Source organism: Colobus angolensis, unplaced genomic scaffold (assembly GCF_000951035.1).
Source record: "Colobus angolensis palliatus isolate OR3802 unplaced genomic scaffold, Cang.pa_1.0 Scaffold38, whole genome shotgun sequence".
NCBI lineage: Eukaryota > Metazoa > Chordata > Mammalia > Primates > Cercopithecidae > Colobus > Colobus angolensis.
Genome location: NW_012117154.1, coordinates 6,162,012 through 6,179,694, shown reverse-complemented (window position 1 = coordinate 6,179,694; position 17,683 = coordinate 6,162,012). Strand labels below are relative to the sequence as shown.

The window sequence follows — 17,683 nt, the reverse complement described above, 5'->3', positions numbered from 1 at the left end:
GTGGCTCGGGGGAGAGCTGACGGTGGAGACGGGGACCAGGGTGTGATGAGCAGTGGCTCGGGGGAGAGCTGACGGTGGAGACGGACAACACGGTGGTAGAGGTGAAGGAGGTGAGAGTGTTTCCATTCCACACCCCCTCACAGAGCAGAACTGACAGAACATGGCCAAGGATGGGGTGCGGGGCTGAAGGGGCATCAGCTGGCTTCTCAGGTCTGGCCTGTCCACAGGGTGGATAGCAGCTTCCTGACTGAGACGGGGGATGCTGGGGGATCGGCGTGTTCAGGGGTAAAATCAAGAGATCTCTGGTTGTGTTAAGTCTGATGGACACCCAGACATCTCCGTGGGGAGGTTGAGTGGTGGTGAAATCTCAGATTGTGGAGTTCAGGGGAGGGGTCAGTCTGGGGACAGCATGGGGACTCGACATCAATGCACCTGGGGGCACTAAAAGGCCCAGGCGCGCTCTCCTGCAGTGAGCGGGCAGACAAGGAGAGAGAAGGCCATGAAGCAGCCTGGGGGCACCCCCACATCTGGGGTCTGACACTCGGCACAGATGTGACTAGCATGTTAGCCCTGGGAGGGGAACCTTTCCCAGAGGGAGGGAAGCATCAGGTCAGATGCGGGTGACAGGTCCAGCAGGGTGAGGCCGGAGAGCTGACCTCCCCATGTGGCCAGGTGATGTTGCTGGGACCTGGAGGGTGACGGTGGCCTGCAGAGAGGAGGGATGTCATGCCAGTGGAGATGGGGAGTGGGGCAGCTGGGAGCAGGCATAAGAGCCAGAGGGACTTCCTTCCAAGACAGCCATCAACACTACATGAGTGTGCCAGGAATGATATTTGGGGCAGGGGGTGTGTCTGCAGGAGACAAACCCTGGGCCATGAGAGGGAGGGGACTGGTACCACGGAAGGGCTGGCCTTAGCCAGGTGGGAAAGTGGCCAGTGGTGACTGGCCGTGGGCAGAGGCAGCTAGGGCAGGACTCGTTCACAGCAGCTGACACGATCAGCAATCTTGCCTGCAGGGCCTACGCTGGCTGAGCTGGGCAGGGGTATAGAAGGGAAGGAATGGCGTGCTGGGCAGACCTCTCAGCCACCTGAGATGTGTAGCCACCAACTTAAGTGACGGCAGCCAGCTGACACGTGTATTTTTCCTCAGTCACGCTGAGGCCCCCGGGGAAGCCAGGAGGTCTCCACTCCTGAGGAGGCCTGGCCAGGACCCAGCCTTTGGTTTCCCTTAGCATGAAGCCCTCCATCTGGACGGCATCGAACCTCTTGTCTGGGTTTTGTTGATAAGGTTATTATCAGCAAAACCCAGAACAGAATATTCTCTGTTCCTAGAACTGCCAATATTTTGAGGGTGGGACTTCTGTCTACCCTGTGTGTTTCTGTCTGACACCACAAAGGCAGGAGCAGGCTGGGGAAGTGGTCAGAACACTTGGCGAACTGTACACTGTTCTAGAAAAGGACAAGAAAACAGGGTCCTTACCATCAGCAGGGTGGAGGAGCACCTGACGTCCTTCGGATCTGAAAGAGTAAACATGAGTCCAGGCTGAGCAGGTCCACCACCATGGCAATGCCAAGTAAGCTACGGGACCCCAGGGCAGGGCAACATGGGAGCACCGGCGGTGAAACTGGACCGTATGCGGGATTCACGTTAAATGAGTGGATTTGAGCTGCTCGTGCCACAAAAACAAAAGCGGGCAGCTGTGAGTGCAATGGCTGTTAACTGTTAACTTGCTTCGCTTTACTAGTGACCTTTTTACTATCTCTATGTATCTGTAACACCACCTTGTATACCCTAAATATACATAATAAGATTTAATAAAACACAAGATGCCATCTGATACCTTTACTAAATTGGCATTCATTTCAGAAAAAAGCCATCGCCATAGCATGGCAGGTGAGGGCAAGGGCACAGCTTGGCTGGCCCACCAGTGACCCCACACACGCCCCTGCCTGTCCCCAGTCACCCGGCCTGGCAGCCCACTTGTGTGCAAGGTGGGTATGGCAGATCACCGCCAGCCAATGCCAACACTGTGAACATGAACGCTACTTTAAATATGGAAAATACTTCCCAGCGTGGCCAATAATCACAAGCAGAGCATGCAGACGCCGTGTGGACAAGCCCATGATTCACATTCAGAGGACAAGCCCCAGAAGGAAAGCAAAACCAGGAAAAGCACAGCAGGGGAGCGAGGCTGGAAGAATATCTGTAATGAGGTACTTCACGTTATGAAATTCATTAGAAATAAAAATGAGCGTAGATAAAACATCTATCTTGATATGGAACAAACATCTTTATGTAAACGCCAGGAAGGGAGGAAACTTGAAAAGGAACAGAACCAGAAGTGACGCTTCAGCTTGTCCTTTACAGATGCCAGCGACCTGCCCTGAGCCATGTGGGAACCCAGAGTCAGACCCCAGGCCTCTAGGTGCAGCAGGAAACCAGCCCTACTGCTTCTGGCTCCATCTCTGCAGCCCCCTCTGACTACCCAGCACCTTTATCACCTTGGATGAAACTGGTTCCTGGCTTGCAACCCAAACTGAGCTCCAGGGCTGCAGGCTTCCCACGGCCAAGTCCATTCCCACACAACACAGGGTGACGTCATGGAGAGGCACGCAGACGCCGAGCACACTCTTGCTGGCCTCGAGGCCCCGCCCGTGCCATAGGACCAGGTGGGTCTGCACCCAGAGGTCCGCGGCTGGCTGCGGGGTATGCTGCCCTCTTGTGCTGGGCACAGCCCACAGGGCGAGGCCACTGACCAAGAACACGTGGTCGGCATGCTGGGCAGTCTCAATGGTCCACCTGTGATGTGCGGTCACCAATTTAAAGGACATCAGCCAACTCACCCCATTTGTATCCACTCACAGTGTGATGCCCCCAGGGGCAAGCCAGGGCGTCCCCCTGATATGGCTCTTCCAGGACTTTCACCTTGAGAGACTTGAGCACACATGTCCCTTGGCTGGGACACATCTGAGAACAGCTTCATAAAGGAGACTTAAGAGAGGCCTAAGAAGGGAGCAGGGGACGCCCTATCCTTTGGGGCTCACCCTGGGCAGGAGACAGGAGTGAAGGTGTAGCAGAGAAAGCCATATCCTCTGCTGATCGCAAGAATGGCACGTCTGATGCCTTTAGTACTTGCCCAGGGTCGGTGATTCGGGACCAGGAGGGGCAGAAACAAACCAAGGGGCACTTGATGTTTTCTCCCTATCTCCAAAGAGCTCCTGTTCCCAGACTCAGCATCCAGCCACTGTTGTCAAACTGGGTCTCATCATTCAGACACAGTGCACCTCCCAGGCACTAGGGGAAAGAGTGTCAGACAGATTCCCTGGGCACGAGGTTCCGGTAGCTTGGTTTTGTTTGGCTAGAGATGAAGCATGCAGCCAACCTGTAGGTGAGCGGGCCTGTGGCCAGAGAGGACCCAGCGACAGGGGGCATCTGGCTCATTGCTATCTGCCCAAGTTGGATCAGGGAGGCTTATTCACAAGAGCCGAGCTCTCTCCGGTTACAGAGACCAGCATCAACACAGGGCCCCGAATGCCTGGAGCGGGCGCTGAGGTCCCGGCCATTGAGCGGGCTCCTTTCCCTTCCACACGTCCTCTTCTCCCCAGAGCCAGCCCCTTTCCAGTTGAGGAAGAGAACAAAAGGCTCCGTGGACTCTACCCTCAGGCAGGAGACACCCAGGGGCACCTGTGCGCTAACAGAGAGGCACATTGTTCTCTGGGTGGCTGGTGTCTCACACACCTAGACAGTACGGGCACAGAACTCCTGGTTCTAGGAATCAGAGCGGAGGAAAACCGGTGGCGGAAACGGCCTTTCTCAGAACTGCAGTGACACACCAGTCAGAGCTGAAAGCCACAAGCTGGCCCACTGGTGAGGGAGGCAGAGCCCCACCCATCCCACAAGGTCCCTGCTCAGGCTGTCCAGGGTGTGGCCACAGGCTTACTCAGCCTCTGCAGAAGAGGGAAAAGGGGAGCTGAGTGCAGCCCGGGGCCCCCACTTTCTGCTCACAGCAATGGGTGTGTGTCTGAACATTCCTCATGTGAATGTTTGTTTCCATTTTCACCAACACGGAAGCGTGAGGTGAGAGTCTCCGAACTCGCAGAGTGGCCGAATGATGGTTATCTTAAAAATTCAAAGGTTAGCTTTTGCAAGACACAAAAAGTGAGCAACTAAATGGAATATGGATTAACTTCTGCATGCAGAGTTGAAATGATACGCAATGCCCAGCATGGCTGGAGGGAGCTGGCTCTGAGTGTCCCTACCTGGCAGGCAGCAGGAGGGAGCTGTCTCCTGCCGTATGGTTTCACTGTGCTTTAAACTCAATCAAAGAACTAAGTGTTGAGTGCAGCTTATCAGAATGGCCTGCAGGATTCGAGCCCCTGTCATGTGACCGCTGGGGCCACCCGGGTGTCTCTATTCTTGCTGTAACTGTCCTGAGTCGTCTTAGCACCAGAGCCTGCTGGATCTCTACTTCAAAAATGAATTTCAAATTCAGTTAAATCAAAAGTTTGCTATTGAATCTGAAATGGAATAAGGGATTGGATTTTCCAAGAGATATCTTTTACCCAGTTAAGATATTAAGTAAGTCTTTTATAACACTGTCCAAGATATATCTTATCAGAGGGCAAAGAGCTGACTGGGTCCAATTCAGGTTTTGGTGGCAAGAAGGGCGTGAGAGGGAACAGCCTGTGGGAAAATGGAAGACTCCCAGGCACCAACACCTGATGCTGAGGCAAGGGAGGGCAGGAGGATGGGAGGAAGGAATGTAGACATGGGTCACTCCAGAAATCGGGGGAGAGTAGAAAATCCAGCAAGACCAGGAGAGAACCGGCTCCCCAAGGAAGTCTCCCTGACAAGAAGAGCGCTGAGGCAGCCACGGGCAAATAGAGCGCTAGGCCACGCAGCTCTCACACTTGCCCCTGAGGCCCACCCGAGCAGGGAAACCCGAGGCCTCCCTTGGTGGGTGGTCTCCAAGGCCACGTGCACTTACGTTCAATGAGGAAGAGAAAGCACACTATCCCCATGGCTGCCACGATGGCCCCAGGCACAACGAAGGACAGGCCCCAGCACGTGGACACCCAGTAGCCAGCGATCAACGACCCCAAGATGTTGCCTACGGAGGTGTGGGAGTTCCAGACCCCCATAATCAAACCTCTCCTGCAACACAACAAAACAGAAGACAGAAGACGGAGCTGAGAGGCTGAAATGAGTCCAGCAGTGCAGGGCGCAGCAGTGCCTGTAAAGTAGGCAGTCAGTGCAGAATCAATGAGGACCGTGCAGCCTCTGCTTCCGTGGCATGCAGGACTCCCGATGCTCGCGGGAGCTCATCTGTTTATGTGGCCTCAGGCTGTGCCATCACCCATTCCACCTGTCGCTCTGAGCGCATTTTGTACTCAAGAAGAAAGAGGCCTTTCCCTGAAAGTCTTGGAAGGCCTGAAATTAAAATTTGTGCCTCTACAATCAATTAATACAGTCACTTGATGAACTGTCATTTGAACAAAACTCATGGAGGTACACACCAGGTGAATGAGGCACAGTATCTAAGACTTAAGACCTGATGACGCTGGTGTTCCCGTTTTAGCTTCTGCATCTTGTTTGGTATCTTCCACCATAAACAAGCCTTTGGCCTGGCTGAGCTGAATTTTACACAGCCATTTACAAATAAATCTGGACTCGCCAGAGGCTGGGTCCCAGCTCTGCTACTTTGGTGCCGTGTGCTGGGTGACTCAGGTCGGGACTTCCCAAACTCCCATGTTAACATGTAGCTTCGGCTTCAAAAGGCCTGGGGCAGGGTCCTGGACTCTGCATCTCCCACAACACCCGGGAGGCCAGATGCAGCTGTCAGAGGAGCCGTCAAGTGACACAGACTCCACCGGGCACACAGTGGGCGGGAGGAGCTCCCCTGTCTCGTGGGACACAGGCCATCTGAATTTCAGCAATTCAAGCCCCAGAGGTTTCAGCCATCTTATTTTAAAGAAGATACTACTCTGTCTCAAAAAAAAAAAAAAAAAAAAGAAGATACTAAAGTGTTTTTGCTGTAATCAGTCTACAGAAAAACTCAAAGTAAAATGGTCTAGTTTTCATCTGCTATTGGAAACAGGGCTGCTTTTCCTCACCTTCCTTTTCCAAACCAGTTGCCGAGGCAGGTGACGACGCTGGGCCAGCCGGTGGTCTGCACCAGCCCGTTGATGACCTGCAGGAGAGGCCAAAGGAGAGACTGACCCACGGGAAGCAGGCCTGGGAGAGCGCCGCAGGGAGGCGCCCAGGGCTTGCCCTGCTCACACAAAGAAAGGGGTATGACAGCCAGAGATGGGACTGTCAATTGTATATTTATATACAGTTTAAACTACATATGTATTTTTAAACCATGTATACAGGTATCCATATATTTTTCAAAATAAAAGTAATGCATGTCTATTGTGGAAATTTTAGAATAAGTAGAGAAAAGCAAGGAAAGAAAACCCAGGCAGAACCCACCACCAGGAGATCACACCTCATAACAGTGTGGGGCCAAGCTGTACAGTCTCTTTTGAATCTAAAAACTTCATAGAAAGAGGCTAGGTGCAGTGGCTCATGCCTGTAATCCTAGCACTTTGGGAGGCCGAGGCGAGAGGATCTCTTGAGTTCAGGAATTTGAGACCAGCCTGGGCAACATAGAGACCCCCTTGTCTACAAAAAATTAAAAATCAGCCAGGTGTGGTGGTGCACATCTGTGGTCCAAACTACTCAAGAAGCTGAGGTGGGAGGATTGCTTGAGCCTGGGAGGTCAAGGCTGTAGTGAGCTGTGACTGCACCACTGCACTCCAGCCTGGGCAACACAGTAAGGCCCCATCTCAAAAAATAAATAAATGCAAACTTTTTAAAGAGAGAAAAGCTTTCTTCCCTTTACAGAACTGTCTATAGAATTGTACGATAAACATGGCTTGTGAATTGCATGTTTCCCCTCAGCAGGCCATGGAGAAGGTACTGTTGTTCATCATTCTCTGGAATGAACACAGCCTTGACTTCACGCCTGGACAAAGTATCTCCTTCTAAAGAATCCCTGACTTGAGTTTCATGAAGGGACTTGGGGAATATATTGCTGAGGACGCTCTAGCATCCCGAGTCTCAGGGGTGGCTTTACAAGACTGCAGGAAACCAGGGTCAGCCTGGCACCTCCGACAACCTCACTGCACTAAGCCAGCTCTCTAGAGCAGGGTCCCCAACCCAGGGCCCGCCTGGCACCTCCGACCACCTCACTGCAGTAAGCCAGCTCACCAGAGCAGGGTCCCCAACTCCGGGCACAGACTAGTCCTGATCCGTGGCCTGTTAGGAACCAGGCCACACTGTAGGAGGTGAGTGGCGGGAGAGCGAGCATTGCCACCTGAGCTCCACCTCCCATCCGATCAGTGGGGGCATTAGATTCTTACAGGAGCGCGACCCTGTTGTGAACTGCACATGCCAGGGATCTAGGTTGTGCGCTCCCTGTGAGGATCGAATGCCTGATGACCTGAGGGGAGCAGTTTCATCCCCAAACCATCCTCTTCTCCCCGGCCTTGGTCCCCAGTGGAAAGATCGTCTTAAACAAAACTGGTCCCTGGTGCCAAAAAGGTTGGGAACTGCTGCTCTAAAAGACGCCTGGGAGCCGCTGGTCTACCTGTTGCTGCCTCTGGGCTGACCGGGCTGGGCCTTCACTCCAGAAACATGCTGGGATTCTGGAAAATTGTTTTCTCCTCCCTTCTAATTTTCTGTATTACTACACAAGTGTGAACTGCTTTTGTAATTAAAATAGCCAAACTTTTCAAGTGTTATGGCAAAATCTTCAAAGCAAAATTAAATACAGTTTGCCTTGATGGTTTTAAGCATTCCCCTGAGCTATCTGGGGAGCCCTGGAAGCATCACAAAGCCTGAGATGAGCATCATTATTTCCTATTGTTTTCCTGGGCTGCTGAATATTGATCCACAGCACTGCTGGGAAGGGCAGAAGCCAGGAGACTCCGGAAGGGCTCCAGCTCCAAGGGCAAGCCAGTATGGGCTGCCCTCAGGCCTTCTCCCCTTCTAGCACCTTCATGATCTCTCCTGTTCTCTCCACTGACTGCCTCATACCCCTTCCTGCTGCCTGACTCCAAAGTCGGCCCTTCCTTCCACCCTTGCATCCCTTTGTAGAGTCCTCAGGTCTCCCCGCTTTTTCTCTCACTGTGACCCGACCAGCTGCAGGTTTTCCTTTGTCGGCTGGAACCCAAGTTGGCCCCTGAACACCCCTAGGCACTGATAAAGGTGTTTCAGTTGCTGACCCAAAACATGGAAAGAAACTAGCCCTGGCCCTGAGCCAAATTCCTTAAATCCTCATATAAACTCCATACCCCAATCCCTCGCTGCAGACAGACCCACGTGGAATGCCCTGTCCCACTGTGTGTCAAGACTAGATACTACAGCCCTCAGTATGTAAGTTCCCCTAATACATGCTTTAAACTGATCCCCCAGCAGTTAGTGCTTTGTTCTTTGGAATCCCAACCAGCCACATCTTGGGATGGTTGGGGGCGCTCCCTGGTGGGAACTCCCTGCCACCACTGTTAGGGTGACTCCACCTAGGGCTTCAGCTGGAGGACACACCCTCCAACCCGAGTGGTCAAATCTTTAGCAAGATAAAACATCTCAAATTCAACCCCATGAAGACAGGGTGACTCCTAAGGGCTCTGCACGTCAGTCTCCCTGCCGGGGCACCGACAGACAACATTCTTTATGAGGCAACTCCTGAAATTAAGAAAAACCTCCCGGCTGCTGGGATTTCCGAGCAGAAGAGAAAGGAAGGACTTTATTATGTCAGCTGACCCTGACTTCGGACAGGACGTACTTCTGTTCCCCCTTGACAGAGGCGACGTGACATAAACACCCCACTCTGTTCACCAAGGAAACCCCGTATGTGGTGAGCCATGGACCCAAACCCTTACCTGAGTTAGCACGTAGAATCCGAAAGTGTGGATGCTGTAGAAATACCCTAAGCCGAACAGGGCAGTGAAGGCTCCACTGGCGAGCATCCCAAAAGTTAGGTAATACCTAATTGGCAGGCGTTCCCCAATTATGCCACTGAGGTGGAGAGAAGGAAAGACAGACAGGAATAACACACACACCCGAATGTTAACAACCCAGTGGCTGTTTCGTGCCGGATGCTTTCATGCTGGTCTCTGAGCCTGGGGAACTCTCAAGACTCGCAATTTCCAGGAAGATTTCTTACACCTATTTCCCTATGGAGTGTTTACTCACCGGAAACCAGAGACTGGCAACATCCTAGGAGATTTTATTTCTAGTAAATGTCACTATCTGTCAAATAATAAAATTCAAACGCTATGACTTCTTTATGATAGTTGCCAATGAAAGGAAACAGGAACTTGTCTTGCTAGTTAATCCTGCTTTCACATAAACCATATCCAGTAAATGTACACAACGTCTTAAAATTCCAGCTGTCGAACTACACCAAATGTCATGAAAAGAGATCACTTATGACCCAGAGCAAGTCACTCGGCGCCACGAGCTGTAATGAAGTCACCTGTGTTAATACACCTGGCTGGCTGGGCTCAGTGGGGAAGTGGCTTGCAGCTGTTTGCCACTACCACCTCCTGCCACACCACTTTGACCTGATTTAAAGGCAGAAGATTTGTTCCATGGTAAGGTCTGAAATGCTGGGGTGGCATCTCTCTGATCCTTCTGAACAGCAATGCAACTCACTAAACAGCTACCCGTTTTGGTGTCTTATCTTCTAGAGCTGTCTGGAGACCCGGTGGCATAAAGGATGCTTAGCCTCACTATAACAGCCTCGATGGGGGTGATGAAGCACGTCTCCAGCTTCACAGCAGGGCACAGACTTAACAGTCTTTAGCTGCCATCACAGCACACTACCTAATGTTATCCAAAACATCCTTTCCTGTTTTACGGGAAATGTCACTATGGACCAACTTAACATTGTGACTTATTAAGTAAATAGAAAAGCTGCAGAGTGTCATGGATGGACGTGAGCCCTTCGCAAGCATCAGAGACTCCACGGGTCTCACTTTCTTCTGTAGGGTCATTCTAGGAGTCAGATAAACAGGAAACCTAACACACAGTGACACCTGCCTGCCGTGAACCCCACTCCGGGAGTCCGCTCCAGTGTTCTCAGCTTTCATCTCAAGAACCTACACCACAGAGCTTTTCCTTCCGAATTCACCAAGTAAAAAAGATCCACCTCGGATCAACGAAATGACCTTTTAAACACTAAAGCAGAAAAAAGTAACTTAAAATTATGACAACATCCAGGTAAAAATTTCAGCTGAAACCTCACCACACACAGACTCAAGAGCATTCTAGAGCTAGAGTTACCGACTTCAACCTGCCCACCTCAGAGACCAGGAGACAGGTCCCTGAGAGGCTGGCTGACCTGCCCAGGTCACAGCACAGCTGGCAGAACCAGATGGGCTCCTGAGAGCTGGTGCTGCTGGCTAGGCTTAGAAGTGTTCTCTAATCTTGCTGTATGATTTGGGCCCACTTTGATCTCTACTGAAAAGTTTTAAAGAAAAGGTCTAATTGAACAAACACCATTTCCCATTATATGGGACTCATACAGGGATTCAAGTCCACGCTGCACCTGCTTGAACCCTCCAGGCAGTACCTGGGCTGAATGACTGTACCCTCTCATGTCTGATTTCATCTGGCGCACCGAGTAACCACCCATTGCTGAGGCCTCAGGTAGGGACTCACACAAAAAGGCCCTGCAATGCAGCAGCGTGTGCCCTTGTTTTAGTCATGAGTTCACTGTGTAGATGTCACATGAGACCAAATTTTGTTTTAATAACCTTACTGACAAGGTGCATAAGAATTATCTTTACCGATAAGTAAGCAACAAGAAACCAGTTTATGTACGTAGAGCAGGCTTTCTGACCCTCAGCACTATGGTATTTCGGCTCCGGTAATTCTGTGGCATTAGGGGCTGTCCTGTGTGTTGCAGGGTGCTTAGCAACACCCTGGTTTCTAGCCACTAGATGCCAGCAGCATCCCTTCCCTGGCTGTGACACCCACAAATGTCTTTAGACATTACTACATGTCCCCTAGGAGACAAAACTGCCCCCCAGTTGACAACCAGATTTAAATACAGTTTTCTAGTAACTGAGACAAACACACTCCCACTTTGGGTCTTTTTATACCACAGATTATTTGTGTTCAGTAAGACTGCAGTCTGGGGAATATGAACATTTGACCTCAAAATGGAGAAGGTCTGGCAGCCTGGCTGAGATCCAGGCCTGAAGGAAGCCCAAGGTACACACCACACTCTCTCCAGCTAGGCTCATGTTCGGCTGCGCATCACATACCCTGAGCTTCCAAACCTTTATTATTATTTGTTCACTCAGGCAAGTTCTGCAGCAGGAGGCAAATGCACACATTCAATAAAGGGAGAGCTATGCGCTCTCCTCCGACAGCAGACACTGCCTGCCTGGGCACCACCCACCCACCAGGGCTCTGAGCGGGGGAGGGGCCAGGTCTTGATGATCCCACACTCTGAGCGGGTCTCAGGGAAGCAGCTAAACATTTATGGGGATCCCTGGGGTTCTCCAGGCTGTAAAGACCTCTGTCTCTGAACAAAAGCCTCTTGGGACTACATGCCTCCGTCCCTGGCTGTGGTTTCACTATGGTTGGTCTCCATCAAAACTTGTGTTGAGGCTTGGCTCCCAGTATAACTGCGTTGAGAGGTGCAGGGAGCTTTGAAGGGCATTTGGGTCATGAGGGATCCGCCTTGACGAAGGACTGAATATGCAGGAGCAAGTGGCCGCGCTCTCAGGACAATGAGCTATCGTGAGAGGTGAGAGAGGGCTGCTATGAAGCAAGGTCACCCCTGTGCTGTGTGTTTTGTACGCCCCGCTCACTGCTAGCCCATCTCACGGGGCCCTCTGCCAGGTGACGCCCTCCACTACATTACAGTGTGGCGCAAGGCTCTTGCCAGATGCAGCTGCCCAATCCTGAACTTCCCAGTTAGATAAAAGCTAAATACACCTTTCTCATTATAAATTACTCAATCTCAGATATTGTGCTACTAGCAACAGAAAATGGGCTAGAACATCCCTATACTGCCTTAAAAAAAAACCTGGCTGGACTGCCACAACAGCAGTTTTCAATCAGTCACACGTCCTGTGACCCAGAGAACATCCGCCACCTGCCTTGGTCAGTTCAAAGTGGGATGAAGAATGGGCTGGGCTGGCAGCACAGGCCAGGCACCATTCTGAGCTTCTACATACATTAACTCAATCTCTGCCCCAATCCTGTGACATAAGAACTATTATTTCTCCCATGTTGCAAAGGGGAAACTGAGGCCCAAAGAGGTATAGTAACTTGCCCAAGGCCACATCATAGCAAGTGGTAGAGCCGGGATTCAGATCTGAGCCGGTCTCTCTCTGGAGCTCCCTGCCTGCCACGCAGGGCTGCCTCTGCTGCGCTCAAAGTTCTGGGGCCAAGCTGGGCATCTAGGTAGAGCTGTTCAGCACATCCTGTGTCAACTGTTCCGATCATCAGCTGAAATTCGTTATTTGGGGCATGTAAACAGATGGCAGCCCCTGAACCACAGGAGAGGTCGGGCTCTGCTAAACAGGAAGCTAGTCCCCTTGTTCCTGAATGACCATGTCCCAGGATCGGCAGGGTTCATGGTAGGTCCTAAACCCCAGGGCCAGGAAAACTGAGGGCAGCCTGTGCAGTTGGCACAGTGCCTGGGACACGGAAATCCTCGGCCTTGAAGTCCCGTGTTGTGGGCACAGCACAGGCGCTTGCTCTCTCCTAAGCTTGGCCTCATCTTTGGGAAGGGAACAGCAGGGAAGCCACTGGCAAGCGGGGGCCTCACTCCCACACGCCTGTGCACTTCAGCATAGCAGACGCCTTCTCTGCACAGAGGGGCCAGATAACCAGGAAGGGTCTGGAAAACCAAAGAGTTATGAGCTATCGTGAGAGGTGAGAGCAGGCTACTATAAAGCAAGGTCGCCCCTGTACTATGTCTGCTTTGTACGTACCTGAGGTACATCCCCACGGCATAGGCGCACAGGAAGGAGTAGTCCAGGGCCCCAAGCAGCTGCTGATAGTTGTTCTTATCTACACGAATTTGAAAATCAACAGGAAAAGCTCAGTATTGTTTAGTTTATGTAGAGCACGGCTATAAAACGCAAAGCATCTGTTCTCTAAATCTGGGTGTACTTAGTGAAATGCATGGTTTTCCACATAGAAAACAAGGTGGTGCATTTTCCGTTCAGTTTCTCGCAAAGGAAAATGAAGTCACCGCAGTTTCAAATAATCACTAAATATAATGCAGGCATCATTCAGTTGGGATAAAATCCCCATTGTGCATGGTGGCTGCACATTTGATTGATGCCTTTTGTTTTACGTGTCCACTGGCTTTTCTGCAGCACGCCTGCCTAGGCCAGCACCCACACCAGCCCCTCGTGTCTCTCTCTTCTTCCCACCCACAGAACTATGCCCTGCAAGTCTGAAATACAAAATGCAAATGATCTTCAGCACATTTCCCTATTAAGAGAACCTTCCTTCAGGAGGAACAGCTCTGCACACAGGCGCTATGGACACAGTGGCAGTGAAGTCACGTGCTCTTGGGTAGGTGAGAGGGCTGTCACGGCAATGCAGTTTCATCTGGGAACAGCATTACTGCCGCTAAAATTATTAACAGCAAGGCTGGAAGAACTTTGGAAGGACAGCCACTTCAGCTCCTGGACGGACTGATGATCGACTTACCAAATGGTGCCCAGCCACAGTCGGTCTCATTGTCAGGGAGCTGGCGGGGGGCAACGGACCCAGACTTGCTGCTCTGGCTGCTGAATCTGCCGTCAGCTTCATCCCAAGCAGCGCAATACTTGTGGAGCTCACCCTGGGATGTGATGGGAGGGCAGAAGCAAGGAGAGGATGTGCCTTCAGTGAGGCTCAGCATGGGGCACAGAGAGGAACAGTCACCCCTCCTCTCCCAGCAGCCTGCCCAGGGCACTTGCACCCTGCATTCTAACGGAAACACAAGGCGCCGCTGGCGGTGTGTCTGCAGGACCCACAAGAAGGCCTGCTGGGGGCGTTTCAGCAGGACTCTTCAGCAACCCCACTCCTGAGCGCACAGCGAACATAAGCCATCTTCACATGCCACCGGAAGACGAGCCTCAGGGGCAGTTTTAGTCCTAAGAGCTCCAAGCTGAAAGCCGACTGCCTGTCATCCTTGACCACCTGTCCACAACGAAGAAGGGGTATATTTTCCTAGATTCACACAACTGAATGCTACACACCAATGAAAAAGAACAAGTAACAGGTCCAAGCAACAATGAGGATGAACCTCACAAACGTAACATGAAGCAGAAGTCAGACACGAAAGAGTACGGACTGCAGCATTCCACTCATAGGAAGTCCCAGGACGGACAACGAATCCACGTGGCCAGAGGTGAGAGTCAGGGTTACCTAAAGGGGGACAATGCGGGACAGGGGATGGAGAGCTGTCTGGGAGCTAGAAAGGGTCCATCCCTTAACCTAGGGGACAGCTACCCCTATGGGCATGTACAGATCTGCCAAGCTGGACGCTGAAGATCTGTACACTTTAGTAAGTGTAAACCATACTTCAAGTTAAAAATATCCCTGAGGCAGGGCACCACCCGCCCCCCAAACTAGCCACAGAACCAGCAAGCAGGGCCAGGGTTGGAGGCACTTGTCTGGGAGGCGGGAGGAAGGGAAAGCCATGGTCCTGGGGTTTGGTTACTGGCTGTGTGAACATGTTACTTGCTGCCCCTGCCTCGGTCTCCCCCTCTGCAGACGAGGCTGCTGCCCAGTTACAGAAGTCACTGGGACCCGTGACGCTGAACTCCAGGCTTTTGCACAGAGCTTAGGATGGCATGGCCCTTGTGAAACAAACCCTGAGGGGAGAGGAAAGCTCATCTGTCGGGAGGCAGGGGAGCCTGAGTGGGCTTTTCCTCAGCGCACACCTTGGGAAGAGGAACAACACTTCCAAGACAGCGCCACATGCGGCAGGGGCCCGTCTCGTTGTGGGGGAAGCTGAGGAAGACAGAATGTGCTCTGTGACTGCGTGTCCCTCCCTGGTGGCCTCTGTCACTCCCATGCCTCTCTTCTCGGGGGTCTCTGTAGTGATCACTCTGCACTAGTCAAGACTCAAAGGAGCTGGTCCATCAGGCGTGAGTGATGGCGGAAAGTGGGGTCCTTGTGGTCAGAGGGGTGTCCCTTAGGGGGACTGAGTGCCTGTTCAGTGCCCATGATACCAGAGGGGTGTCCTCGTGAGCTGGAACCTGAAAGAGGCCAGGGGTCTGGAGGGCAGTGCACACAGCTGGCTCCAGGTCAGGGCACAGAACGCTGGGCAGGGAGCCACCCCACTGACCAGGCAGGCAGCAGTCGGAAGTCCTGTCCCCCTCTCTTCAGGAGGGAGTGGCCAACAAGGCTAGCCACCTTCAAAAGGCCAGGGCTTTTGAATCAAGGCTAGACACCCTGATTTATAGCTGGCAGCATGTGGGCCACGTCACTGAGTCCTGGCATGGCACACGGGATGCAGCTGCTCCACCATCACATGACTCTGTCGTCATCACTGGGCTGTTCTGCTATAATTAAACACTGTCCCAAAAAAGTAGCCAAGGGCTCTACTTTACAATGCAAAGTCATCATCTGCCCAACAGCTCCCTTGGCAGAGCTGGTCCTCCCTGGAGGCGCCATGCTGACCTCCTGGCATGTCAGGAAGAGTGCTTTCATTTGCTCCTCGACTCCTCGGGGCCCCCTGGCTGCTCCTGCTTCTTTTAAATTCTCCACCCAAGGTGGATGTGAGGGGCTGTGAGTGTGATCGCGAGACCCGGGGCGGGTGCCTGCAGCCCTTCCTCTCTGTATCAAGCTGGTATCTGCGGCCTTTCTCCATTCACCTGCCGCCTTGTTGGACACTTTTCCTCCTCAGTGCCTTCAGAAGTCAGGTGTTTCTGCCCACCTTTCCCTGCTGCCTCTCACGGAAGCCAATCTGGCCACACCCAAAGGCCGAAGCATCGCCACAATTCACCTCTCACTGAAGAAAGCCACGGCTAGGACAGGAGCACAGGAAACTCCCCGGCCAAGGAGAACCATGTGCAGGGATAAGCTGAAGTTTCTAACATTAACCTGGCACAGAAGAAAGGAAAAAGAGATTCTGCAGGCCGCCGCTTAAAACAGAATTTATATCCTTTGTGATTTCATATTTCTGGGAGGAACCACCTGCGGAAAACATATCTGATTAGAAATGCTCTTTTTTCATAAATAAGTAGTAAAGTTTTTCTAATTTTGTTATGTAATGAGTGGGGGCCTCACACCCCGGTTAGGGGTACAGGCTTTGGCAGCAGACAGGCCTGAGCTGGGATCTTGGTGCCTCTCTGTGGCTTCTGACTTTGGTGATGTCACTTACACTCCCTGGTCATCAGTTACGGAGTTGGCATGACAATGCCTGTGTCCCAGGGTTGCTATAAAGATGAACCACAAATGGAGCGCACCTCTCTGGCCCTCCACCTCTGGGAAGGGCTCAGGAGAGGGCTGCTGTGAGTCCGGGTGCCTCTCCGGCCCTTCTCCTTGATGTTGGAAAGGTCGCCTCCACCTACACCCTGTAGCCCTGTTGGAAGGCTGCTGCCAAAGCAATCGAGATTTCATATCACTCCAGCACAAAGGGTTCTGAGGATATTTACATAACCACAGGTTTTCAACAACGTTGCTATATTTCAGTATTTCTATGAGTTTTACCCCCTAAACCTAGCGTTTGAGGGACAATGCAAACTTAATTAGGTTAAGATGAATTGTTAAGCAAACCTCTTGCCAGGCGAACAAATTCTCACCAAAGTGCTTCAGGGAGGCACCTTCACCTCTGCACAGCCACACCATCCCTGCAGAAATACTTGGGGAGGGGGTCAAGTCCTTTGAGAAACGTCTGCTTTCATAAAGGCAGCTTTCTTCACACGTTTTTACACAAGTGCCTTTCAACAAGTTACAAACTCAATCAACTCGCGACCTCAGGTAGATATTAAAAACTGATCAGGCAAAAGGCTCTACGGCAACTGAACTTCACACTTACGATATGTGAGGCGGGCAGGCTGAGTGGGCCCTGTGAACACGTGGGCGTCGCGGCTGCTAAAGCGTCCATGCAACACACAGAACAGCAACAAAAATAAACAGCAGACGCCATCGTGGGTGGAGGGTGGGGGTGGGAGAAGAAAGGTGCCAATCTTCTGGAAGAACACAGGGAACCGCCAGGAGTCACAGCGCTACAAGTGTGCGGGGAAGGCGGCGGGGCCGGGAGTCACAGCACCACGAGTGTGCGGGGAAGGTGGTGGGGCCGGGAGCTGCCTTCTGTCTACTGACTCCCCGGCTACCTCAGCTCTCCCCACCCCTCCCACTGGCAGCGAGAGGAAATCCCGTCCAGGGAGCAGCAGGCAGCTGCAGCGGGAATTTCATGGCACTAGAAAAGACTGGACTCCTCGTCCTGCATCTGCAGAGACCCACGCGGTCATTTAGGCACAAACATTCACTGCATTAGCCTGCATTCCACCAAGGCTCCATTCTTTTCGTGCTGAATTTGAGCCACTTCGCAGAGAGAAACCACTCATTCCCGCCCTGGGTTCTCAGCCCCACCGTTGCCTAAGGCTACAGCCACGGGACACATTCTCTGCACGAGGTATGTGGCCTCCAATAGAGGAGATTACCC

At 52.1% G+C, this 17,683-nt stretch overlaps 1 protein-coding gene across 3 annotated transcripts in view; it reads right to left on the bottom strand.

Moving 5' to 3' along the window:
• SLC37A1 (solute carrier family 37 (glucose-6-phosphate transporter), member 1) overlaps positions 1-17,683 on the bottom strand; it is a 96,676-nt gene that overhangs the window by 41,415 nt on the left and 37,578 nt on the right. For all 3 annotated transcript variants that reach the window (XM_011954092.1, XM_011954090.1, XM_011954089.1), the window contains 6 exons: positions 13,732-13,864; positions 13,002-13,080; positions 8,928-9,063; positions 6,114-6,190; positions 4,988-5,154; positions 1,480-1,517 (listed from right to left, as the gene is read on the bottom strand). In XM_011954092.1, the coding sequence (XP_011809482.1) occupies positions 1,480-1,517; positions 4,988-5,154; positions 6,114-6,190; positions 8,928-9,063; positions 13,002-13,080; positions 13,732-13,864 (630 nt within the window). The remainder of the gene's footprint in view (positions 1-1,479; positions 1,518-4,987; positions 5,155-6,113; positions 6,191-8,927; positions 9,064-13,001; positions 13,081-13,731; positions 13,865-17,683) is intronic.